Source organism: Rhinolophus hipposideros (assembly GCF_964194185.1).
Source record: "Rhinolophus hipposideros genome assembly, chromosome: 13".
Classification (NCBI taxonomy): domain Eukaryota; kingdom Metazoa; phylum Chordata; class Mammalia; order Chiroptera; family Rhinolophidae; genus Rhinolophus; species Rhinolophus hipposideros.
Genome location: NC_138059.1, coordinates 67053333 through 67079203, shown reverse-complemented (window position 1 = coordinate 67079203; position 25871 = coordinate 67053333). Strand labels below are relative to the sequence as shown.

At 40.7% G+C, this 25871-nt stretch overlaps 1 protein-coding gene across 2 annotated transcripts; it reads right to left on the bottom strand.

The window, feature by feature from the left end:
• Window positions 1-1063: 1063 nt before the first annotated feature.
• LY96 (lymphocyte antigen 96) lies at window positions 1064-20505 on the bottom strand. 2 transcript variants are annotated; one of them, XR_013994761.1, is made up of 6 exons: window positions 20278-20505; window positions 18070-18159; window positions 15086-15214; window positions 8347-8399; window positions 6914-7597; window positions 1064-1839 (listed from the first exon to the last, which is right to left on the bottom strand). XR_013994761.1 is itself a non-coding variant. In XM_081070567.1 (5 exons), the coding sequence occupies exons 1-5, from the start codon at window positions 20387-20389 to the stop codon at window positions 7499-7501; spliced, it is 483 nt and encodes a 160-aa protein (XP_080926693.1). In that variant the 5' UTR covers window positions 20390-20505; the 3' UTR covers window positions 5990-7498. The 2 variants fall into 2 exon arrangements, 1 of the variants encoding a protein (XP_080926693.1); XM_081070567.1 differs by lacking the exon at window positions 1064-1839 and having other exon boundaries at window positions 5990-7597.
• Window positions 20506-25871: the final 5366 nt, after the last annotated feature.

The following is a 25871-nucleotide window of genomic DNA, read 5'->3' as shown; positions in this document are numbered from 1 at the left end:
CCAGGACCATCTTATAACAAAAGCAAAACCACCGCGTCCCCAGTTGCTGGATTTGTGTTGATCCTAGGTTATCTGCACGTAGAAGCCTGGCGTGCACCTTTTGTCTGAAAGCATGCTGTTCTCATTAGCAGTAATATCCATCGCAGGCCTGCTCGTGAACACTAAGGAAGTGGAAGCTCTTCACTTCCTTGGCTTTGAATTATTGCTTCCTCTCTTGGCTTTCAGAATTATAATTAAGTCTTATACAGGAAACAGGTCTTCCGCACGTTGGCCACATACATACTTATGTTTAGAACAGCCCCACACCCCCTTCTTTTCTCTTTCCCATAATATCTTCTAGGTCTTGTGTATTTTTAAAAGGGCATTGCTGACAGAATTGTTTTTGGCGGTTGTCATTTGGTGAAAGTGATGGTAATATGATTAAGCTTCATTAGCAACAATATTAAAGAAAAAATGTTAAAATAATAGTATATCTAAATCCTATCACTATCACATGATCTATCCAATTTTTTTCCATATAGCTCCATTCATGGCAGCTTCATTAGATATATTACTTTACATTTTTTATATTCTTATTATCATTTAATATGTGATAAGCCAAACATCTGTAGCTGGTGGTAGTTGGTGTGACTGGGTGATTATAGGTGGGTTGGCCATCATTCACACTGAGTTTTAATACAACTTATTCATTCATCAATATATTAATCTTTACTGACTACTAAAGCTCATAGATACTTCTGTAAAGAGCCATTTAAAATACCATCTCTGATATGTATATATTTTTTTGTACACCAGCAAGCAATTAACTCAATTCTCTGAGAACACAGACCCAGTACCCCACAAATTAAACTCAGTTCTGACACCATCTACCTGGAGATAGCATCAGATTCCACAGGTTAAGGGCTCAGTCCCACAAGACTGTCCCCACTTCAGATGTCAGTTGCAAGTTCAGGTTGTTACCTGTGTTGCTGACCCACTGTCTAAAAGTCAGAAGTTCCCACGACCCCTTCCTCAGGTTCAGTTTATCTGCTAGGGTAGCTCACAGAACTCAGGAAACCAGTTTACTTACTAGATGACCCATTTATTACAAAGGATGTAAAGGATATGAATCAATAGCCAGATAAAGAGATGTAGGTAGAGGTTGTAAACAGAAGAGCTTCTGTCCCATTGGAGTTTGGGGCCCAGCGTGTAGACACCTTCTGGTTCCCCATCCTGGAAGCTCTCCAAACCCAGTCCTTTTGGGTTTCTGTGGAGGCTTCATTATACAGGCACGATTGATTAAATCATTGGCCTTCGGTGATCTGTTCAATCTCTCCCAGAGTCAAGGGATGGAACTCAAAGTTCCAGCCCTCTGATCACAGGGGAACTGTTGGTTCCCCTGACAACCAGGCCTCATCCTTAAGGGATTTCCATAAGTCACCTTACTAACATCAAATCAAGTGTGGGTGAAAGGGTGAAATTTCTATGACTATTAAGACACCGTCATAGGTGTTCTCACTTAGGAAATTCCAAAGGTTTTAGGAGCTCTGCACCAGAAGTGAAGACCAATTGCGTATTTCTAATTATAAATCACAACATCACACCGTCCCTCCAGATTCTAAACCCAGCATAGAACCTTTAACACTTTGCTTCCCAGCTCGCGTGGAAAGTGCAGGTTTGAGATGCTGCTCAGGTAGAATTGCACAAACACCTTCGTGCAAACATGACTCTATTCCAGTCCTCACCAACCAAGTCCCTGAGGGTGCTGCCGAACTGTGATCTGATTGCTCTGACTGAAATCCACTTTGTTGAGCTCGTAGCATAGCTCCAGGGACGTTGATAGGACTGGTGACATCAGCTCTGAAAGCAAGAAACATAAATGGAAATATGTGAAATTTTGTATAATCTCAAAAGTCATCAAAGAAATTTAAATAGTGCGACGACTGTTTTTGTTTACCAGCTTAGCAAAGTGTGTGTGTGTGTGTGTGTGTGTGTGTGTGTGTGTTTATGGATAATGAATACATTACTAGGCAACCACAAGTGGTTTGGTCTAGCCGGAGTGTCAAGCAAGCATGAGACAGGGGAAAGCAAGAGGTTGTTAGAGACCCAGTATATTCATTCCTACACCCCACAAACACATAGTAAGGTCCTACTATGGGTCAGGCACTGGGACAGATGATGAGGGTACAATGGTGAGCAGAACAGATGTGGTCCCTGAGCTTGCAGAGATTACAGTCTAGTGAGGCAGCTAGGTATCCATCAAAGAACCACACTAATTAATATATCATTGCAGTCTGGGTTGGGTGTTCTGCAGCAGATACCGCTAGGTGTCTCTCTCTCCTCTCACTCCATCTATAGATGTTCAGGTTTATTGCTATGCATATGGAGCCCAACTAAAGGCTACTTTCCCAGCCTCCCTTACAGTTGGGTGTGATCATGTGACTCTGATCACTGAGAGGTGAGTAAAAGTGGTAAGTGCAGGGGCGGCCGGTTAGCTCAGTTGGCTAGAGCATGATGCTAATAACACCAAGTTCGAGCCTCACATGGGCCACTGTGAGCTGCGCCCTCCTTAAAAAAAAAGTAGTAAGTACAATTCCAGTCATCCTCTTAAAAGGAGGGGATGTGCCCTTCCTTTCCTCTTTCTCCCTCCCACTGGCATAGGGTGATGAGTCATCTCAGAGCATGCTGGGAAGGCAACAACCGAGAGACATCTGTACCAAGGTAAAGGGATTCTGGGGTCCCAACCGCAAGCCCTGGGCTTAGGCACACAGTGTACCGGGAGCAAGGAATGAACTTCTTTCTTATTAAAGTCCCCAGGGTCTCTGTTTCAGTGGCAGATCTGTGTCCTAACTAAAAAGAAGAAAGTGCTATGAGAATATACCATCAGGGGTCATGTCGTATGCTGGCAAGGAGGTGAGCTTCCCCCAGGAGTGGAGGCTAGAGTTCAGGTTGATGGATGGGTGGATTTAACCATGCTGGAGGTTAGGTGCAGTGGGTGCGAGTGGCCTGGAAGAGAATTATTTAAAGAACTGAAAGGCCTCTGTAGCTGCGGAGCCTGGAGAAAGAAGGGTAGGAATAACAATGTGAGTGGACGCTGGCTTCATGTGAAGGGCTTGAAGGCTGTTCAGAGATGTGGATCTTTATTCTGGGAACAGTGGGATCATTGAGATGTTTTAAGCAGCGGGTGAGAGGATCAGATTTGTGTTTCGGATGCATTTCTCTAGCTGAGGTCAGGGTTCAGGTTAGTGTTGGGATAATAACATTTCTTTTTATATTCCTAATCATTCTCTATGAACAAAAATGTACTTTAAAATGGAAAGTGAGGGTTTGGGTTCCTGTCTCGTCTTTGACTCCCATTATTCAACCTCTCTGACTCCTCTGTGAGAGCCTATCACCCCCAAGACAAAATGAGAAAGTAAGAGAATTCTTCGTGAGGGTCAATTCTGCTTTAGATTTTTCTGGTTCCTCCAGCTACGGCCATTCGAGGTGATCCAGTGCAAGCCTTTCACTGGCAGATGAGGACAGTAAAGCCTGCGGTCCCATGGATGGATCATTGGTCTGGGACCAGTATCTCCTGGCTTCCGGCTGCAAAGCAGCTATGCAGTGAGGGCTCTGGGCACAGGACTAGTCAGTCCACTGACAGAGAACGCTGCCCTCCTGGGCATTACCCAGCCATGCTTTTAAACCCTCACAGCGGCTGATGGCCAGACCCTGGAGAATGACAGGTGGAGCTGGCACAGTGGCAGAAGCAGCAGTGATTGGTGACAGCCTATGGTCACAGACCTAAAAAAGAGGCCTGTTAGGCCGGGCCCTCATTTTTATTCTTAAGCACTGGACATTTCTATCTTTAAATAGTTTAATATAGAAAGAAAACATGAAAAGGAAGTCAGAGAAGGTCGATTTATGGGACACCTACCATATCCCAAGTCTCTCCCTTTTGTTGGCGCTCTTGTATAAAGGGGCAGAAGTTTGAGTTTGTCCACATCTCAAATTCCGTCCACATCTCAAATTCCGTTAGTGTGACTAGAAAGCTATAATGCCCAGTGCCATTTCTTTTCTTCAAATTATTTTTTTTATGTGTAGATCATTTTAAATAAATATTGAAATAATTGCAGATTTTGATAGTTTCAAATTTACAGAAAAATTGCAAGAATCATTAAGCTCCATATACCTAGATTAGCCAATTTTTAACATTGTGCTGCATTTGCTTTATAATTTTTTCTCTGTATATGTGTATATATGTATATGTATATAATATATATTAACAGGCATATATAATATTTTCTTTCTTCTAAACAATTCAAGAGTACATTTCATATACCATACACCTTTACCCCTTATAAATAAGGATATTCTCTTACCTAACCACACTACAGTTACTGAAATCGGGAAACTTAATAAGGAATTTGAATTTTATCTAGAATCCACGTTTCGTCTCACTAATTGTCCTAATTATTTGCTTTATAAGCAGTTTCTGTTTATTGGGTTCTGGGCCAGGACCCAATCCAGGATTGGTTTAGGATAATGTTTAGCACTATTTTCTACATCTATTCTATATCCTGCACTACACACCTCTTACAGAAAAATGAGGAACTAAATTATGGTAGAGCCAAACAACAGAAATTCATGCATCCATTAAAAATAATGAGATAGATCTATATGTATTAACTTGGAAATATTTCCCAGATTCAAATGAGAAAAACACCATACAATAATTTCATGTTGAGAAAGGTGCGTGTATAGATACATGTATGTAAAAATAGCATTTATAGTGTGATATACATATGAATGAAAAGTCACACCCCAAACTGTTAAAATAGTTTTGGAGGAGCAGTATTAAAAAAAAAATGAAAAGGGGAATTTCACTTGTTGCTCTATGCACTTAGGCACTGTCTGAAATTGTTGTAATGAAATGCATTAATATTTATTATGTAAGAGGCCAACAAGGTTGTTTTTTTTTAATCTAAGGAGAATTTCTAATTTTAAAAAGAAAAAGAATTTCAAATTACAGAACTGCTTTATAGATCTTTCCACCTGTTGTTGTTTTGAAACTGAATGACACCATATGTAGAAGAATTTTAAATTAAAAAATAGCAAATAGGTTATCTATAACTCTCCAGTTGTCTTCATCTTAAAGTAATATCAGGAAAGGTTTTCATTAAAGCAGCTCTGTAGGACTTCTCGCCACCCCCTCCATCACCTTGTACCTGGATTATTTCAAAAGCGTCCCAACTTTCCCCTTACTAGTCTACCTAAATGACTGCAAAATGTTCCAGTTTATTTTCCACACCTGAGTAAATGGCTGCCAGAATAAGCCTTTTAAAAAGTGAGCTGAGAGGCGGCCGGATGGCTCAATTGGTTAGAGGGCGAGCTCTGAACAACAGGGTTGCCAGTTCGATTCCCACATGGGCCAGTGAGCTGCGCCCTCCACAACTAGATTGAAGGACAACGACTTGGAGCTGATGGGTCCTGGTAAAACACACTTAAACAAATAAATGTTTTAAAAAAAAGTGAGCTGATGTCATTCTCCTGCATGGAACCATGCAGCGTCTCCCTCTCACTTAATGGCCTATCCACCCCTACAGCACATGCCTACCCACCCCCCAACACCCAACACACACACCCTCGGACCTCTTCTCCCCACACTCACGTCACTTGAAAAGCTGCCTGTTCTTCCTCAAACACACCAGACACGTTCCCACCCCAGGGCCTTGACACCAGCTGCTCGCTAACCTGCAATGCCTCTACTCCCAGGAAGCCACATGGCTTGTTCTCTCAACTCTTTCAAATACCATCTTCTCAGTAGGCCTTTCACGACCACCCACAACGGCAACCTTCACCACTTCCCCCCGTCCCTATCCCCCATCCCTGTTTTATTGTTCTACATATCACATATGTGGGAGCATATTTGCTTCTAAAGTACTCTACCGTTTCCTTTTTTTTTTTTTCAGTCTCTTCCCACAAAAACCTAAGCTCCGTAAGGGCAGCGATTTTTTTTTTCTTTTTTTATCTCGGTGGTTAAATTCTTTATAACCAGCTTCTAGAACAAGGCCTGACATGCATACAGCAGGTGCTCAATAAATGTTAGTTGAACGATTACATGGATATTTTGCTTTCTATAGTTACATATTGTTTGAATATTTTACAAAAAGAAAATGCTCATTTATCCATGCAACAAATATGGATGCAGGGCAAATTCAAGCCTACGTACTATGCTAGGTGCTGGGTCAAGAGTGCTGAGCAAAACTGCACTGATTATGTGGCCTGAGCTCATGGAGCTTAGTCTAGTGACTAAGTGATTGAAATAATGATAAAATGAGGGCTACGTGCAGTGCAGAAGGGATATGGATCTACAAAAGCATATCACAAAGAAAGCGAGCCGTGAGATAAAGGTGGGAGGAGAAAAAGGGCTCTGGGGAACCAAGAAAGCCACAGGAGCCTGGCAGCGAGACTCTGTAATGTGATTTCTCTATGACGTTAACCAGGCTGCCTCTGCCCAGTATTGAAATGTATGCAGTGTACTCCACATGGCCTGCTGGTAATTCCCGAAGTAGCACCAGAGCCAAGAAAGATCCACACCCATTACAGAGGTGAAGGGGTGAGTGCGAGGTAGGGTGGAGGAGGGGAGCTGAGGCAGAGGGAGCTGTGTGGGCAAAGGCTCTGGAGTGGGAGGGAATATGGCACATTCTGGAACAGAGAGAGCAAGGGGGAGGTGGCAGGGGGTAGGTGGGGGGGAAGGGCTGGAGAGAAAAAGGAGGGGCAGGGCCCAGCAGGCCGTCCAACAGAGTCCAACTTGGTCCCAGAAAGAATCAAAAGGCCACAGGAAGGGCCTTGTTCGCTCTTGTTTCACTTCATTCCATTTGCATTGTGGTGACGTGACTCGACTTGTATTTTGAAAGTGGTATTGAAACTGCCTTTGTGGAGAATACTTTACCTGAAGCACCTGCCCAGGTGCGGAAAGATCAGTCAGGACAGTGGAGTGGCCCGGGTAAGCAATGCTGGTAACCTGCCCCAGAGGAGAGGCAGGAAATGGAGAAAGGTCAACCAGTTCTAGAGCTTTCGTTACCTGTGTGTTATGGGCTGAATTGTGCCCCACCCCACCACCCCAAATTCATATGCTGAAGCCCTAACTTCTAGTACCTCAGAATGTGACTGGATTTGGAGAGAGGGTCTTTAAAGAGGTGAGTAAGATAAAATGAGCTCCAATGAGTGGGCCCTAATGCAATACGACAGGTGTCTGTATAAGAAGGTGAGGACACACAGAGGGAGACCACGTGAAGACATAGGGAGAAGAAGGTTAGCTACAAACTAAAGAGAGAGGCCTCAGAAGGAACCAAATCTACCAGCACTTTGATCTCCAATTTCTAGCCTCCCGAACTGTGAGAAAATAAATTTCTGTTGTTTAGGCCACCCACTACATGGTATTTGTTATGGCAGCGAGAGGAAACTAATACACTGTGAAAAAAAAAATTAAGGGAAGAATAAAGCCTTTGAAAAATAAAAATATATTAGATTTATTCTAATTGAAATTAGAGTGGTGTATGATGGTAAAATTCAAACAAAAGAGCATTTCTTCAGTGTTCCCGGTGATGGCTTCTACAACACATCTGTACAGCCCCTAAAATGAAGAATAAGAAATACAAGTAATATAAAATATTAGATGCTTCTATTTTGAAAGACTTTTATAAGAAGTTTTTCTTAGTAAGAGGAAGTCCTTTAAATTGGACTGGTTCTCATTTTCTCAGTTTTCTAATGAGATGAAATTGTGTATGCCTTTGAAGTCAGCAAACAGAAGACCCACTTATTTCCCAATGATGAAAGGATGTCTTGTAACAATTTTTTTAAACTAGCCTGTGAGATTTTCAAACGTCAGATGCCACTTGTAAACAAAATCAGTAAAGAATAAATTTTGAATTTAAATTAAAGAATAAATAAACGTTGTTAAAATTTGTTTTGAAATGTGTGCAAAATTTCATTGCCAGGTGTCTAATGCAAGCATCTAACATTCTGGCGTTATTGTTCATGGAGGCAATTACAGAGTTCCACACAGGGGTCGTGCAGCGCTTTCACCCACACGTCATTCAATATGTCAGCAACAAGCATCTGTATTACCTTCAGCCATGTATGTTACTGGGAAAATATGAAGTGAAAAAGAGCTTCCTTTTGTGTAACTTTTTTACACTTCCATATTCTTCAGAAGGAAGAAGGGGCCAAATATTCAAAACCAAAGAAAATTTGAAAAAGGAATCTTGAACCTGTGAATCCTGAGTCACAATTTTTAGAAGTTGTGAATTGCTTGCTTCAGATTCTTAGCACATCTGTTACTGCAAAAGGTTAAGAAAGTACATAAGGACTCTTGAACAATACCTTCGAGAACAATATTCCCTTGTAGGAGAATGGTACGCTTGTATTCACGGTCTCTGCAAACAAAACACAGAAAGGTATTGGTCATCCCTGGGTGATTTTTTTTGGGGGGAGTATGGCATGCACCTTTTACACTTTTATTACTGGCAGCAGTAGTCCCAAGCAAACTTGGAGAGCAATAATAAGTCTTATACTGGATACGATTCTCCTGTGGCTGTCTACCATCCCAAGTCTCTCTCAGTGCCAATCTGTAGGTAGCTTGTCTCTTAGAGGCTGCAAACTTTAAGTCCCACTGGTCTCGACGAATGGTCGATGAACAAGCTGGTGCTAATATGCTTCATTTGAAGTTATATATGTGCATATTTAATATTGCTGCTCCTTTAGGAGGGTATAATAGAGAAGTCTCTTCCTGAAGGTGGAAGGGAGATTGGGGAGGCAGACAGGACCCCAAAGCTCCACCACAAGAAGCCTAAGTGTTTAGTTACTGTTGAAATGCACAGCCGTGAGCCTGGCTCTGCAGAGCCTGTGGGTCCGTGAGGAGGGCAGGAAAAAACCCCACTCCACTGAGCTACTCAGAAACAACAGAGGAGTGAACTTAACCAGGTTAAGGATAGAAAGACAGAAATGTTTTGAATCTCTAACAAAAATAATAGTGACCATAAATTTCTTTTTAAGTACACAGCCAAATGCAAAAGTGTAATGGTGATTGTTCTCAGAACTGGCTAAAGACAATCCTTAATAGCAAATGAATAGATTATGTCTGCATAAGATCGGGTCTTATATTAATTTTTGCTTCAAAAGACACACTAGATCTGATTGTCCAGTTAGGTCTTATTTTCGGGGAGACACAAGCATTTATTTGCTTTTGTTTGTTTCCTTATTAAGGATGCTAATACACTGAGATGCTGGTTCTTGAGCTTAGTAAAGTGATCCTGTCCTCATGATCTTATGATCTTTCATTCAAGGCCAACCCAGTTCAAATTTAATAGTTCAACAAGTATTTACTGAAAGCCTACTATGTAGCAGGGACTGGAGAGATGACAATTAGTAAGTCCCCTGGGGACAGAGACAGTGCAAAACTGCGACATGCAATGAAAAGGTGCAGAAAGGATAAAGGCGGTACCTCCTCTTTGATAAGAGTGACGTGCCAGAACTGCTTGGATTTTGAAACCCAGCTCCTCTCCTTACTCAGTGGGCAAGTCACTTTACTTCTCTGTGCCTCCGTGAAATGACGGAGTGCACAAAGTGCCTACCTTAGAGGATTATTATGAGGGCTAGTCGAGCTAATCCATGTAAGTGTCAGAACAACACATGGACATGGCACCCATTAAATATTAACAACATTAAAACATCACTTGTTATAAGATGAAACGTTCCGCCTCCTTTCTAGACCCCCTTCCTATGGCATCTTGTGAATAATAATGATAATGTTATTATTATGTTATCATTATGCTATTATTATTATCATGACAGTTGAACTGCCATAAAGGATAGGAAGGAGGGAGAGGGGACATTCCAGGTGGCAGGAAAATGAGGAACAAAGGCAGAACCGTGAAAATCAGTATGGCTAATGCATATACCTGCACAAGGCTCCGTGTCACTGAAGCAAAGAAGCAAGAGTGCTTCTTAGTAAATCCCAAGAAGTAAGTGTGAATGGGCTCGGGCTCTGCATTTAAGACAATGGGGGTGACAGACAACCATGCAGAGTGTGAAATGGTCTGATTTGCTTAGAGACATGAGTCACATGACTGTGAGGTGGATGGATTGAAGGGGGCGCTCAGAGTCAGGGAGACCAGTTAGAGGCCAGGGGCCCGTGATGGTGGTGAAAAGAAGGGGAGGTACATTTTACCCAGGATATTGTCTCCTGTGATGGTCTCGCTCATTCACCTGCTGCCTTCCCGAGAGCACTCATCACAAACTGAACCTTATTTCATTATCTTTATCCTATTTCATGACTTAGTTCTGATCTTGTTTCCTCCATGCATCTACAAGCTCCACGAGGACAGGGCTCATACCACTTCTGAATTTCCAGCTCCTAGTACCTGATCCCTGTATACCTGGCTCCAGAGCCAGGTACAGAAATGAAAATGGGTGCCCCTTATTTAAAAAGCCAGGGAGATATCCCGTGAAAGGTACTAAATGATAAAGCTTTTCCTTTTTTCCACCATCTCTTTCTCTCTAGCCTACCTACATTTTGTATTTGCTATTTAATATCATTCAAACTAAAATGAAATTTTAAGATTTTGACATAAATTTTACTATTCATCTTTATACTGCACAATGCCAGCTTTAAATATCAGAGCAGAACCACTGAAATTATACAATTTGTATTTTGTGGTGGGAGGTGGGCAGGACTTGAGAATTGAGAATGAAAAAACCAAGAGCAACTCCTAGATTTCTATTTGGGGAGATTGACCAAATGCTCTCCTGTCAGGTGGGAAGAAGGAGGAGCACAAACCCCTCTGCAGGGTGGGCCTCTTTTTCAATTGTTTTGTCTCTCTTGAAAAGTTTGTATCTTGGTCTTATCTCCATTCTATTCTTATGGGAAGTGAGCTTGAAGCCTCTGCCCACATAGAAGAAGCCAGGTGAGAACCAAGGCAGGGCCAGAGAAAAGGGAGACAGAACCTCTGCTTAGGACCTTCTCTACTCTTCCCATGCAGCTCACAGGTGGTCCAGTCCCGTTGTCCTGGCCACGATGCAGGATGCAGGACCCACGCCTCGCAGGGCACTGTGGTTTGAATTGTATCCCCCAAAAGATGTCCAAGTCCCACCCCGTGTGCCTGTGCACGTGGCCTTACAGTAGTACCTCGGTTTTCGAATGTCTCCATGGACGAACATTTCGGTTTACGAAAGCCGTACATGTTATGGATCTATGATATCATTAGATTGTAAAATTCATGCTAAATTGCTGTTTTAGGGGTTGATTTTAAAGGTCTGGAATGGATTAACCCATTTTGCATTATTCTCTATGGGGAAACCGCACCTCGGTTTTCGAACGTTTCGGAACTCAAATGGTTTTCCGGAACGGATTACTTTCCGAAAAGCGAGGTACCACTGTTTTTGGAAATGACCATCTTTGCAGATGGTCACGGTGAGGTCATGAAGGTGGGCCCTACTCCAATATGACGGTGTCCTTATAAGAAGGGGACATTTGTACACAGAGACAGGCATGCATAGAGGGAAGGTGGTAAGGGGCACAGGCAGAAGATGGACATCTACAGGGTAAGGAGAGAGAACCTGGAGCATAACCTTCCCTAGCGCCTCCAGAGGGAGCACAGCCCTGCCGACACCTTAATCTTGGTCTTCCAGCCTCCAGGACTGCGAGGCCACAAATTTCTGTTGTTCTAAGGCACTTCGTTTGTGGTGCTTTGTTACAGAAACCCTGGAAACAGGACGAACAGCAGACTTAGGAAGTCTAAGATGCCTTTGAAATATCCATGTATTTATTCATAATTGTGTTTTTGAAAGAAGGAAAGGTATGTGTGTGTAAGAAATGGTAAAATGATAGGCAATTTTTCCTTTATGTTTTGCTTGTCCATATTTTCTAAATAGCGTATCCTAAAAATATATGACTTTTGGAATATAAAAGATAAAAAGGAAAGTTATTTTAAAAGTAGGTATGTTTGGTTCTTACTAATCTGATTCTCAAACTGTCAAGGGTCTCGTGACAGCATCCGAGTTTCCTAAATCAGAATGTCCTGAGCTCTGGGCCCATAGAGTCAGCTGCCAGAGGGACACGTTTATTTGAATGTTCCAAAATTATCTTGAGCTCAACATGCCCATATCAGAACTCGTTATTTTTCTTTTTCAAAATCCGCTCCTTCTTTTGCACACATTTCAGATACTGGTGCTTCCATCCATCCAGTCACCACCCTTCACGTGGTTTTTGATTTTACCAAATCTTTGCCTGCCACATCCAATCAGTCAGCACGTAGTACCAGGTCTGGCTCCCAAAATGCTCCTTTGCCTCCTCCCGCTGAGTCCCAGGGCCACCATCTTTCTTCAGCCCTCGCAGCCTCTCACTGCCTCCCAGCTGCTCGTCCATCCACCCAAGATTCCTGCCTCTGCCAACGTGCACCTCCCTCCAGATGGACACTAGTTACTTGCGAAAATGGACATCTCAGTGGGGCACCCCTATCCACTGATGACAAGCAGCAGGAATTACCTGCCTGATCCTGCCCCCTTTTCTATGCTCATCTCCGGCAATACCCCACAAGCACATTCTGCTCCAGCTACAAAAAAAAATTACTCTCCAAATAAGGCATATTTGTTCATGGTTAGATATGTCTGCATATGTTGTTTCCTCTCCAGGGAACAGCCTTCCTCCTCACTCTCTTATAGATTCAAGACTCTAAGAAATTACTCTCTGAAGCCTTGTCTGAGTTTTTCTGTCACAGTGAACGGATAACTACGTATGTAGTTAAACCTAAGTCCATGTAATTCTATTCATGTGTATGACATTTTGTTGTAAGTTTGGTTCCCATGACTGTCTTTCCCAGAACAGACAGACCTTCTGAGGAGGGAGACCCTATCATTCCACTTTGGATCACAAGAGCCTAAATCATGACTCGCTCCAATTAGGTGCAGCAGATATTTGTGGAAGAAAAGAAAAAGGGGAAGGAAGAAGAAGGAAGGCTGGGCTGGGCTAAGTCTGACGCTTCTTAGATCTCAAGAAATGGAAACTTCGAAAATTCAGATAAAACGTCCACATGATCCCACACAGATTATGTGAAGTAATTGTAAAACCGTTGTTTTGACTATCAGTATCTGCCAAGAGGATTTGTTTTCAAAGGGAGAGTATAGCACAGGGGAAAAGCAGGCCTTAACTGTCAGGAGGCTGCTCTGTGACTAGCTCTCCACATGACCAGGGGCATGTTTCTGAACCCCTGCAGGCATCGGCTGCCTCACTTGTAAAAATGACAGGACTGTGAAATTGGGAAAAAAGAAGGGTTCCTATTATCCACGTGAATATTTATTATTGAATAACCATCATTCTTGAATTCTTACTCTGAACACTGTACTAAGCTGTTTTACACACATTCTCTAATTCAATCCTTAAAACCATGTAAAGCAGGTTTCACTATCCCCATTTTACAGATGAGGAAAATGAGGCTGACAGAGGTGAAATGACACACCCAAGGTGACATTGCTAGTAGGTGGGAAAGCTGGGACACTGACTCAGGTCTTTGAGACTCTTTAGAAGCAATGCCAGCTGCATGACTTGTATGTGGCTTGTGGATGGCAGATAAATTAGAGATACGGAGAGATAGTTGGCTGAGAGACACAGCAAGCACGCTGATTTACTTAGAAACTATTTTCTTCATGACTGCTAGCAATTTTATAATCTTACGATCAAACTGATGTTCCTGTCTAAGCAACTACAAACCTTTCTGTTATAAATTTTTATGTTACTCTCATTCCATTAATTCCCTACTCTTATTTTCCATTTTTGGTCCCATCTACCTCTAATTTATGCTACGTTGTTAAATTTAATGTATACTTGTAAATCTTTTTTTAAACAAGTGAGGGCACAAGTTAATGGTAAATAATTACATGGGAAAACATTCAACTGCAATAAAAAAAGTTAATAAAACAATTAAGTATAAGGCTTTTTCCTAATAAAGGTTTTTTAAAAAAAATCTTTAAAAAAATGATAATACCCAATGTTAACAAGACAGAGATTAAACGGCTATACTTAAACATTGCTGGTAGTACAATGTATAAATTGGTACAATCCTTTAGAAAAGGAATTTGGCCTCATGTAAGTAAAACCAGAAATAACATTAAAACCATTTAAGCTTAGAAAATCTCCCTGGAAGTTGTCCATAACTTCTCCTTCCAAACATGGGAATGTCCAAATCTAAAACATGAGAAAAACTATATAGAGAAACGTGTCTATTATAATATTATTTATAATAGTACAAATATGAGAAGGGCACTAAATGTCCAATAGGAAAATGGTTAAGTAAACCAGAGTGTACTCACTAAGGGAAATGTTTCACTGTGAAATGTTTGTACTCTGATGTGTGAACCACATGGGTGTAGTTATCTAGTCAAAGAATTAAATAATTTTTTTAAAAAATGTAGTAAAGTAAAAAAAAAAATAGTAAAGTATACTTACAACTACATTAACAACATGCGTAGATTAAAAAATGAGAAGGAACTACTCCAAAATGACTTTAGAAATACGATTCTTTGACTTCTTTATCGTTTATATTTTCCATTTTTGATAATGTAATAATATGATATTTATAGTCTTTTAAACCATTTAAAATACTATTGATAGTTTAAAAATTATCAAGGAAAAATTCATGAGTTTGCGTAAGTGATCTTCAGGTCTTAAACTCTGAAATTTTATGATTCTGTGAATAATTCCGGGGTGGAAAAAAGGGTTGGGGAAGACTTTGAAGAAACTAACGTAGCTTCAAAGAAAAATCTAGTGAGATTCTATGAATAATAATAAACGTAATGTTTAGAAAAAGAGACCCATAACCAAGGGTAAATGGGCAATATTAATCTGAACAAGGTAAAAATTGTAATATCCCTTCAAACACATTCAAGTAAACATCACCTTAATAATAACTCAGTAACATAACTGTAAAATGTGTACGCTGCTAAAAGTAAAAAAACTTTGAATGGAAATAAAGAATTATCAGAAAAGGAACTTCACATTTTCAGTGCATTTCATTTTCATGACATGTCTGAGATTCTATTCTGGGAGCACTGTAAATTGAACGCTTACCTCCCTTCAGAGCTCTGCAAAAAGAATAATGGGCATCAGATCCCCGGCAAATAAATTCCTTGCGCATTGGAAAATTCAAGGAGTTTAAAGATACATATAGATTGAAATATAAATCTTCTGTGTCTCTTCCTTAAAAAGAAAAAAAACCCCATTAGTCCTCAAATAAGATATTATTTTATAAATAATAATTAACATTTATTATATACTTAAAATATGCTCTGTGCTTTTCCGACATTATTTCATTCCGTCGTTACGACTATCTATTGTGTGGATATTGTGGTCCTTGTTTTGCAGATGAAAAAACTGAAGTTCTGAGAGGGTAACTGGTAGATTGTAATCATACAGAACAGTTCACAGCAAGAATTATCTGTGCTATGTCTAAAAATAGAGGAACCTGTCTTTTGGGGAAAACTATCAAATGAAGATACAAAATCTTCTGTTCTAGTTAAAATTCTTCCAGGAAGTTCAAAGAAAGGAAAGGGAGTGGCCATAATCAATTTGTACCCCCTCTTTAGTAGTTTTGATGACAAACTTCTTGGAGAACAAAATTCAACCATTTGATTAAAAAGTAGATGTATGAGCTATTTATTATTTCCTCATGATCTCCCTATTACCGGTTAACATGCAAAAATCCAGTAAACAATGCATTTTGCTCAACTCTTCTAAGTTCTTCAGTTGGTCCAACTGGAAAAGATGTACAATCTTTTTCATCAGGAAAATAAATTATAGTAACCGCTACTTCCCTGAAAATATTTCCCTAATAAGGTCCCCAGCATTTTGGGCTGATGACCATCTCACCAAATTCTCATTCTTTCCTTCTCTCATGGAATTCGTCTTGTCTAGAGAAACTTTTTAAACTTTTTGACCCTGTTTCTAGATAGGTGGTATAAGTGCATTATACCCTAGGATTCGTACAAAGGCAACCACACATACACACCTATGTCAAACAAATAACAACACAATAACTCTCACTTTTACCAACTATTCTGCACTATTTTTTTTTTTTCATTCTGTTCTACTTATCACACCTGTACCCCAGTCTGAATCCTCAGCTTGCCTGCTCTGGCGTCCTCTTCCCTTTATTGTTCATAAACATTTCCCTTGATTAAATCTCTTGCATGTCTAAGTTCTTCTCGGTGTCTGCTTTTCAGAGAGCCCTGAGTGATACCACTTTGTATAATATTCTTATGACTTGGGCCTGAAGGTACACAACTTACTTCCTGTTTGTAAAGGCAAGGGGTTTGCTTGAAAAGCAGGTCATTTGTTATGTAAATAACCACTTCTGCCAAATATCTAGGCGTAAAGCACAGCACACAGACCAGAAAACGAAACCTGAGAAAAGAGGAAGAAACTGTAGAGCCTTAGCCAGGCAAATTTTTAGAAAAAAAGTTATTTGTTTTACGCTTGGCCGCAAAAGTGGAGTGAACAGGGTTAATTGTTCTTTCCTACGTGCTACCACTAAGCCTTACTGCTATCATTTCACTTATTGTACCATATTATCTACAGGTCTGTCCCTCCTATTGCACTGAGAGATTCTTGAATTCACAGTACCTGTCACAATACTTGAATACCCTGATAGTGAGGAACTGGAGACAAATTAGGAAGTTTGGTGGTACGTTGAAATATACTGTGCCATAAGCAGAGGAAAACTTTCCCATCTTTAAATTGAACTTGACTGTGCTTAACAGAGCTGCCAGCTCCTTCCTCAAAACTCTCTCCTGCATTTGGCATTGGTGCTTTCTGTCTCTTCTGGTCGACCTCCAACCTCTCTGACTTACTCCTCTCATTCTAGTTCATGTACTAAGCATTTTTTAATGAATAAATGAATGCAGAACCAAAGCGTCAAAATACAGGTTGAACAATGAAATTCAGGAACATTAAAACATGAGTTTATTGTCTATTATGTCTGGGTTCTCAGCTACCGTTTTTCTTATAAACTGGAGAACCAAAATCAGGGGGAAAATCTTTATTCAAGCTTATGTGTGTGAAAGTACTTTGTAAAGTATAAGTTACAAATATAAACGAGGATATAATGAAGACGGTGATGACGATACCACAATAATGGTAACGAGGATAATTAGAATTGAGGCTTCCTCAAGCCTAAGGCCTACATACAACAGAGATGACGGGGAAGAGAGGATAAAAGCTTTATGTATTTTCACAAACACTCAAATCCAGCCTTGTGCTATCACCATCACCCAATTTCGTTTTTACTAAGCTGATGACAAGTAAAATCATAGAGAAGAAAAATAAGACAAAACATAAAAAAAAGAACATTGTCTTCTTTCATCAGATTATCATCATTTTTATTTTTTTAGAAAGGTCATCTTCAGAAAAAAAATCCGGGCTTGCTTCTACACAGATCTTTAACTAGTGGAAACCCAACTTGACTTATCAGTTAAATAGCTAATGATTGACAAAGAATATACCTATTAGATTGTTAAAAGTCTCAAGTAATTTCCATTTTTACCCGCAAGCTCTTATGTCATCCCCTCCCCATGAGTGTGAGCCTCGTGACTTGCTTCTAACACATAGATACAGCAAAGTTGATAGAGTGACACTTCCATGGTTAGCCTACGTACGATTGTGATTTGCATCTTGTTAGCTGACTGTCCCCCTTGCTGGCTTTGATGAAGCAAGAGCCATGTTGAAAGGCCTAGCTGGCCAACAGCCTGACAGGAACTGAACACTGTCAACAATCACATGCTAATTAAAGTGGATCCCTATTTGAGCCCTCAGAAGAGATCCCAGTCCTGGCAGATACCTTGAGTGTCACCTTGTAGCAGACACAGGTGAGCCATGCCCAGACTCCTGACACACACAGACTATGAGATAAATATATACTGTTTTGAGATAGTAAGACTGTGGTAATTTGTTACAGAACAATAGAAAACAAATACATGGACGTTTGGAGCACAATCATTTATCACTGATATTTCTTGAACACTTTTAACTGATCTAAAACAAAAAAACTTTGGACTTACTTGGAATGTATGAAATATGCAAATATCCACGGCTTCCCTTCATTTCTACACAGGGGGTAACATTTATTGAAATAGGGAATTTCATGTTATCTAAATGGAATAGAGATAATGTCAATAAATTATTAGAAATCATTTCCAATAAGTAAAGTATTCTGATAGTCAGCCCCCAAAAGATGCCTTTAGCGTTAACATTGCATACTGAGAAAAATTAAGGGTGGTTAAAATATCTCCCTCCCCAGAGGAATGATGTCAGCAAGATGGCAGAGTCAGAAGTTAAGACCCTTCTTCCCCTCATAAACACACAAATTCAGCAACAATTCATGGACAAATTGCCTTTATGGAAATCAGAAACTAATTGAAAGTTTCTTGTATCCCAGGAGAACTCGAATCCAGACTCGTGAAGTTGATAGGGAGACTCAGGACACTCTCTCAACAGAGAACCTGCACAATCAGGAAAAACTCCCCTAGCCGCCAGCTTCACTCAGGAGAGAAGAGGTTGGTTCATGCACCCAGACCCCAAAATTTTCCAAGGGGGATCCCCAAAGGACTGAACAAATAGAAAGTTTGAACGGACCTATCACTAGTATGGAGATTGAAAAAGTGATCAAAAATTTCCCAACAAAAAAAAAACCCAGGACCAGATTCCTTCACAGGTGAATTCTACCAAACATTTAAATAAGAATTAACACCAACTCTCCGCAAATTCTTTCAAAAAATTGAAGAGGAGGAAACACTTCCAAACCCATTTCATTAGCCCAGCATTACCTTGCCACCAAAGCCAGACAAAGACACAACCAGGAAAGAAAACTGCAGGCCAATATCCCTGATAAACATAGATGCAAAAATCCTAAACAAAATACTAACAAGATGAATTCAACAACACATTAAAATAATTATACACCATGACCAAGTGGGATTTTTTCCTTCAGATACAAGGATAGTTCAACACATGAAAATCAATTAATGTGCATTAATAACACGAAGGATAAAAAAATCACATCATCATCTCAATAGATGTAGAAAAAGTATTCGATGAAATTCAACACCCTTTTGTGATAAAAACAAGCCAGTCACATAAGGACAAATACTGCACGATTCCACTTACGTGACGTGTCTAAAATAGTCAAATTCATAGAACCAGAGTGGAATGGTGGCTGCCAGGGGCTGGGGGGAGGGAAATGGGGAGCTGTCATCAATGGGCATAAAGTTTCAGTCAAGCAAGATGAATGAGCTCTGGAGATCTGCTGCGTGGCCCTGCGCCTATCGTCAACATATCTGTTATATACTTAGAAATTGAAGGGGGTAGATCTCATAGAAGGGGTTCTTGCCCCAGCGAAGTAAAATAGAAAATGTTGTACGAATGTAAAAAGGAAATCTCCCCCTAATGTAAATAGATGAGTGTTTTAATGTCCTTACATTGTTACAGTGGGGGTTGAAGGTACTAAATTACTTTAAACTGTGTGTGTGGGGAGGGAACTCCCCCAAATATATTTTTATAAAATTATTTGCAACCAGTTAATAGCATCATTAGGCTGATTTTAAAAAAGAAGTACTCAGGACTGTTTCTATGCAGCTCTGTACTGAAAATGTCACGTCATCGCAATGCTTTTAGAATAGGTTCTAAAATCACTTTAATTTTACAGATTAAGAAAAACTGGAGCACATGGAAGGTAAGTAAGTATTTTGCTCAAGGTCACACAGCTGTAAGGAATAGAACCAGGCTTATATCCAATTAGGGAGATGAAGCCTGAAACACATAGAGAGCATCCATTATACACCCAACACTGTGTGTATAATGGAAAAACAAAACAAAGCAAAACAAAAGTACAGTTTGGAGCACTCATCAATTCTAGGTGGCAGCGAGGCTTGTTCCTCCGTGTCAAGAAGTAGCAAAAAAGCTCAGAAGCAGACAGTTTCGCTGAAACTGGGAAGCATCTGAAACTGGGCACAAGGCAGAGATAGCTGAGCATAGGGAACAACAGAGGCCCTTCCAGGTCAAGTACAAAATGGTTTTAGAGCCTGGTGAGGTCTGTGAAGAATCGGAAAAAATCCACACAGGGGTGTCCAGCCATCCGTCTTGCTGCCTGCCTGCCGCCAGCTGCCGCAGCAAGTAGTCATTTCCCGCGTCCCAGTGACAGGAGAGTAAGGTTCCTGTGAAAAATCCCCCTCAAAACAGCTGAAGCTAAGACTTGTGGCTGTTTTACTTACCGCAGTAGGTATACCACACACTCAAGTCAGAGGAGTTGCAGACCCAGTGTTGCTCCCTGGGGTCAGTAAATATGGAAGAAAACAGAGTGGAAAAGAGCATAAACGGGAACATGATTTCCTATCTCCAAATCTTTAAAAAACAATGAAGGACAGTCAGTAACTAAATCATCAGACTTCCTTTTCAGTAAGTAGAAAAGATTGAACTGAATCATCAGTCACATGATTTCTAAGTTCCGATCCAACTGTTTCCCCTTTTGGGTGTGTGTGTGTGTGTGCGTGTGTGTGTGTGTGTGTGTGTGTGTGTGTGTGTGATAGTTGAGCACTTCCTGAAAGAGGGAAAAAAAATGATTTCAAAGGCACTCTTTTCCAACACTTGATGCACAAGAGAGGCCAAGAGCTTTAAAAATGAAACCTGGGCTTTCCTAGTCAGCAGTAACAAAACCAGCGTGTAGGCCTGTTTCAGAATCCCATCAGACTGGCACCGCTTTTCCATCTGCATTGCTGTTCTCTCTCACAGGCTCTATGCACAGTTTCTCATGGCCCAGAGCTGGATGTGTAGATCTGAACTGAACAGTTGTATCAAACCACAGGTTCAGCCACGGGGCAGAGAGGGCTGGAGGAGACCCCAGACATGGGACACTAATTGCGGTTCCGCATTGTGGGCAGGGACCCACCAGACTTGAAAATGCACCTACTCAAGCGAACTACAGCTCCAGGAAATACTTTGAAACTTAATAATAAAATGGTCGCAGCTTTGTGTGTGACATGTATTTCATTTCAAAACTCTTCACTCCATTCTAGTAAAAAAGCTGCAGCGAATCCTTTAGATGCTTTGTTACTTGAAATTCTTTATAGGATGTAGTGTGGAATTAGCAGCCAAAAAGGGCATGGAGTTGGGGCCTCAAAATCTGTTAAGTTTACAGGATAATAATCAAATGTTGGTAAAAGGTTTCACTAAAAATGTGTGCTACTTTCCCCTTTTTTAAAAGGCAAAAATCCATGGGAGGGTGGGGACATGGGGAGTTATTCAATGGATATGAATTTCAGGTTTGTAAAATGAAAAAGTTCTAGAGATCTGTTACACAGCAATGTAAATATAGTGAACACCATACTAAACTGTACTAAACTGTACTTAATTGTACAGTTAAGATGGCAAATTTTTGTTATATGTTTTTTCCCCATAATTTAAAAAAGTGTTTAGAAAGTGTGGGGTGGAGGTGAAGGGAGGAAAAGCCGGGTAAATGCCCCTAGTGGTCTGAAAATACCATCTCCCACTACAAGAAACAAAGACTGGAGAAACTGCTGATTACAGGTCTGGGGCAGAAAATGTACAAGATGAGTCTGGAATACCGTATCACATTAGAAAATCAATTTGAAGATAGTCCCACTGACCAAAGATGGGTTGCTTATTGCTTCTATAACAAATAACCACAAACTTAGTGGCTTAAAACAATCCACATGTGCTCACTTACAGCTCTGGGGATCAGAAGTCTGAAATCAGTGTCACTGGGCTACAGTAGGTGTGGCCAGAGTTGGTTGCTTCTGGAGACTCTAGGGGAACAACCTGTTTCCTTGCCTTTCTCAGCTTCGAGTTTCAGTCCTTGCATTCCTCCATCTTCAAAGTTTAGCACCCCCATCTCTGCTGCCATCATCACATTGCTTTCTCCTCTGTTCTCCCACCTCCCCTTATAAGGACCCTGTGGTTACACTGGAACCATCTGGATATTCCTGGATAATCTTCCCAACTCAAGATGTGTCTATAAAATGCCCTTTGCCATATGATGTAACATTTGCAGCTTCCAGACCTGAACACCGTGGGGACAACTTCAACCTACCTGTACACGTGAACATTAAGATAGTAACTGCAAGGCATGGAAATACATCAAGGATATTTAAATCCATGGGCCCATCATAATGTTTTTAAAGTCTAATTAATCATCAGAGGACGCTAGGAAACCAACTCTATTTTGAAAACTGGTAAATAAAAGGGAACGAATCAAGCACGTATCCTGACTTTCCTGTAGAAACTGAACTACCGGTAACCAAATCATAGAAAGTGGCAAGTTCCCCTTGCCTTCTCATACTCTTTCATCTACTTTTAGAAATATTTCAGCTATTTATGAGAAAAGAGTAATAGGATGTTACCATTTTGCAACACCTAAGGAATTAGTGAACATAGGTATTGAGCATCACAGAGACCCAAGGACAATGTGTACCTCTTAACACCATGGCAGCCAGCCTCCAAGTGGTCCTTACTTCCTGGTAGGCAAATCCTGCATAGTCCAACAGTGAATAAAGGTTGACTGTATAACTAATGAAATGTTGCCTAATGGCAATGTATGACTTCCAAGGTAGATCACAAAAGGTGTTGTGGCTTCCATCTTGCTCTCCTGGATCAATTGCTCTGGGAGAAGCAAATAGCCCTAGAAAGAGATCCATGTGGTGAGAAACTGACACCGCCTGCCAAAAAGCCAGCACCAATTCGTCAGTCATGTGTGGGAGCCATCTTGGAAGCAGTTCCTCCCATCCCAGTTTAGCCTTCAGATGAGAGCAGCACCAGCTCTCGACTGCAACCTCAGGAGACACCTGAGTCGGAACCATTCAGCTGAGTCACCTCTCAAATACCTGACCTACAGACACTGCGCAATATTATCCATGTGTGTTGTTGTTTTAGACCTCTGGGTTTCAGGGGCAATTTGGTACACAACAGATAATACAAACAACATCATCTATGAGTTAGTCTCGTCCACAATCATCGAACCTCAACCTGATGAAGGCTCAAGTGCAACTATCAATTTGTAGGAAATACAGAAGACAAAGAAACACGTTAAATGATACCTCAGGGATACAATCAGAAAATCTAGACCATGAAAACACATAAAGGACAAACAAATCAGTTTCTCCAACAGATAATTTGCAAGGGGAGGGGAAGCGAAAAAAATGAATGTGTCCATAATTTGAAGTCTTAAAAGACATTTCAAAAATTGGTGTTAGATGTGGACTTTACTCAGGTCTTAACCTCCCAAAATGTGAGGGGGAAATTATAAAATAATCGGATATTTGAATAGACTGGATATTTGATAACATTAGGAGGGAGGCAGTTTAGATATCATAGTGGTATGTTTTATTTAAGTCTTGACCTTGTAGTTATAAAATTAAACATTTAAGAAAGAAATGTTATATGTCTGAGATTTGCTTCCAAATAAAAGTAGAGGGCAAGTGTTTGGGGTCTAGATGAAATAATATTGACCACAAACTGGTCATGTTAGTTCATTGTACTCTTATCCTTTTGAATGTCTGGAATTCTCAATAAAAAGCTACAATGAAAGTACAGTGTTCTGAAAAAAGAATACAATTTTAAAAATTTTTATTGGGGAATATTAGGGAACAGTGTGTTTTTCCAGGGCCCATCAGCTCCAAATCAAGTGGTTGTCCTTCAATCTAGTTGCAGAGGGCGCAGCCGGCAACCTTGTTGTTGAGCTGGTGCTCTAACCAACTGAGCCATCCAAGCGCCCCCAAAGAACACAATTTTAACAATTGTTTCCAAGCTAAGACTATCATTCCTATCAAATGGCCATTTTGTTACTTTTGCTTCCAAAGCTGAAGTCTTCCAATATAATAAGATCTACATTGAGGGAAAGGATTATTTTATTGTCTAAGGGTATATTATCCGATGGAACTCAGATGTCAGCCAGGGTCACCCTGCCTTTTGAGACTCAGAAGTGACTCAATGCCTGTCCCATACATAGTGGGAGACTCATCACCTTCCCTATCTTTCCACGATCATTGCCTGGGGTGAGGGTAGAGAAGTGGCATGGACAGAGGTGCCTTTATTTCTCCTCCTTACCTTGGTCTGAGTTGTTTCTGCTGACTTATTTCAGTGATGAATCATGTTATCCTATGCATGCTGATTTGTTTCTGCATCCTGGTCTCACTCCACTATGCCCTTGAGAAGTCATTTTTCTCACTTTGTCTTTTAATTAAGCTTTTTTTCTTCTCCCTAAATAACCAAGTTGTCTTCTGAAGAATTATTCTAATTAAATTAGGTTTTTCACTCCGTTACACAGGCAACAAAATGGTCACACAGATACAGGACATTTTAAGAGGTATAATATACTCAAAACAAGTTATGATGAACATGACCCTTAGAAGAAAACTTTAAAATGTTAACAATGCTGGGGTTTTTTTAGGAGTGATTTTTTTTCTTGCTTCTTTCAAATATATATTTTTTTTCTTTTTAAAGATTCTATTAGGGAAGGGGAACAGGACTTTATTGGGGAACAGTGTGTACTTCAGGACTTTTTTTCCAAGTCAAGTTGTTGTCCTTTTAGTCTTAGTTGTGGAGGGCGCAGCTCAGCTCCAGGTCCAGTTGCCGTTGCTAATTGCAGGGGGCACATACCATCGCTTGCGGGAGTCGAACCGGTTACTTTGTGCTTCAGAAGACGCGCTCCAGCCAACTGAGCCATTTGGGAGCTCAGTGGCAGCTCAGCTCAAGGTGCCGTGTTCAATCTTAGTTGCAAGGGGCGCTGCCCACCATTCCTTTCCGGACTCGAGGAATTAAACTGGAAAGCTTGTGATTGAGAGCCCACTGGCCCATGTGGGAATCGAACCGGCAGCCTTTGGAGTTAGGAGCATGGAGCTCTAACTGCCTGAGCCAGCAGGCTAACCCTCCTTTCAAATATTTGATAATGAGCAATTTGATGGAATCATTTTTTATAGAAAGATATAAATCACATTAACTGCCAAGATAGCAACAGGTATTTATCCAGGTAACATAGGTCAGAGAATAGGCAGGCAGAGACCCAACCTGGGGACAGAGATGGCACCAGCTTGTTCATCTCTCTATGACCCTAGAGCCTACCCTCTGCTAGGCAAGCTTGCTGATCCAAGCAGAAGGCAGGCTCTAGGTCTCAGATTGGAACTTTTCTTCCGTGTTTCCCCGAAAATAAGACCTAGCCGGACAATCAGCATTAATGCGTCTTTTGGAGCAAAAATTATTAAGACCCAGTCTTATTTTACTATAAGACAGGGTATAATATACCGGGTCTTATATTAATTTTTGCTCCAAGACGCATTAGAGCTGATTGTCTGGTTAGGTCTTATTTTCGGGGAAACACGGTACTTGGCCTCCTGTAAGCTTTCTAACAGCTTAGACGTGAATGATCCTTCCCTATGAACTAGTGGTACCCTTGCTGCTTTCCCACCAAGCTCCCTTATACACAGGAAAGGGCAAAGATTAGATTTACCACCGTGGCAGGTGATAAAAGATATTAGGCAGCTCCATACACACTGGGTGTTTTCTTAACTGACTGGCAACTAGCATAGTAGTACGCAGCACGCTCTATGTGCTTAATAAGTGTCTATTGATCTAAATAGCATGGTTTGAGGCCTTTTGCTCCTGGCTGAAACTCCTTCATAGAAACCAATTTCCATTTTACAATTAGAGGCAAAAAGTCTTAAAATGCCAATACTTGATAAAGTCAGCAAAGAGATTGCTATTTTATAAAAGGTACTGTCCGCCTATTTAGTAGTACATGTGATTTTCCTGATAGGGTGCACTAAGGGAGGGCTGTACATGACAGCAAATGGGACCA

Bases quoted from the DNA above. Each gene is read 5' to 3' on its own strand.
- LY96 (XM_081070567.1), bottom strand. From the start codon at position 20,389: ATGTTCCCGTTTATGCTCTTTTCCACTCTGTTTTCTTCCATATTTACT. The intron at 15,215-18,069 runs GTAAGTCCAAAG...TTTCTTTTTAAG, and splicing joins GCATATTTCATACATTCCAA to GAAGAGACACAGAAGATTTA. The intron at 7,598-8,346 runs GTATTGTTCAAG...TCTTCATTTTAG, and splicing joins AGGGAATATTGTTCTCGAAG to GGGCTGTACAGATGTGTTGT.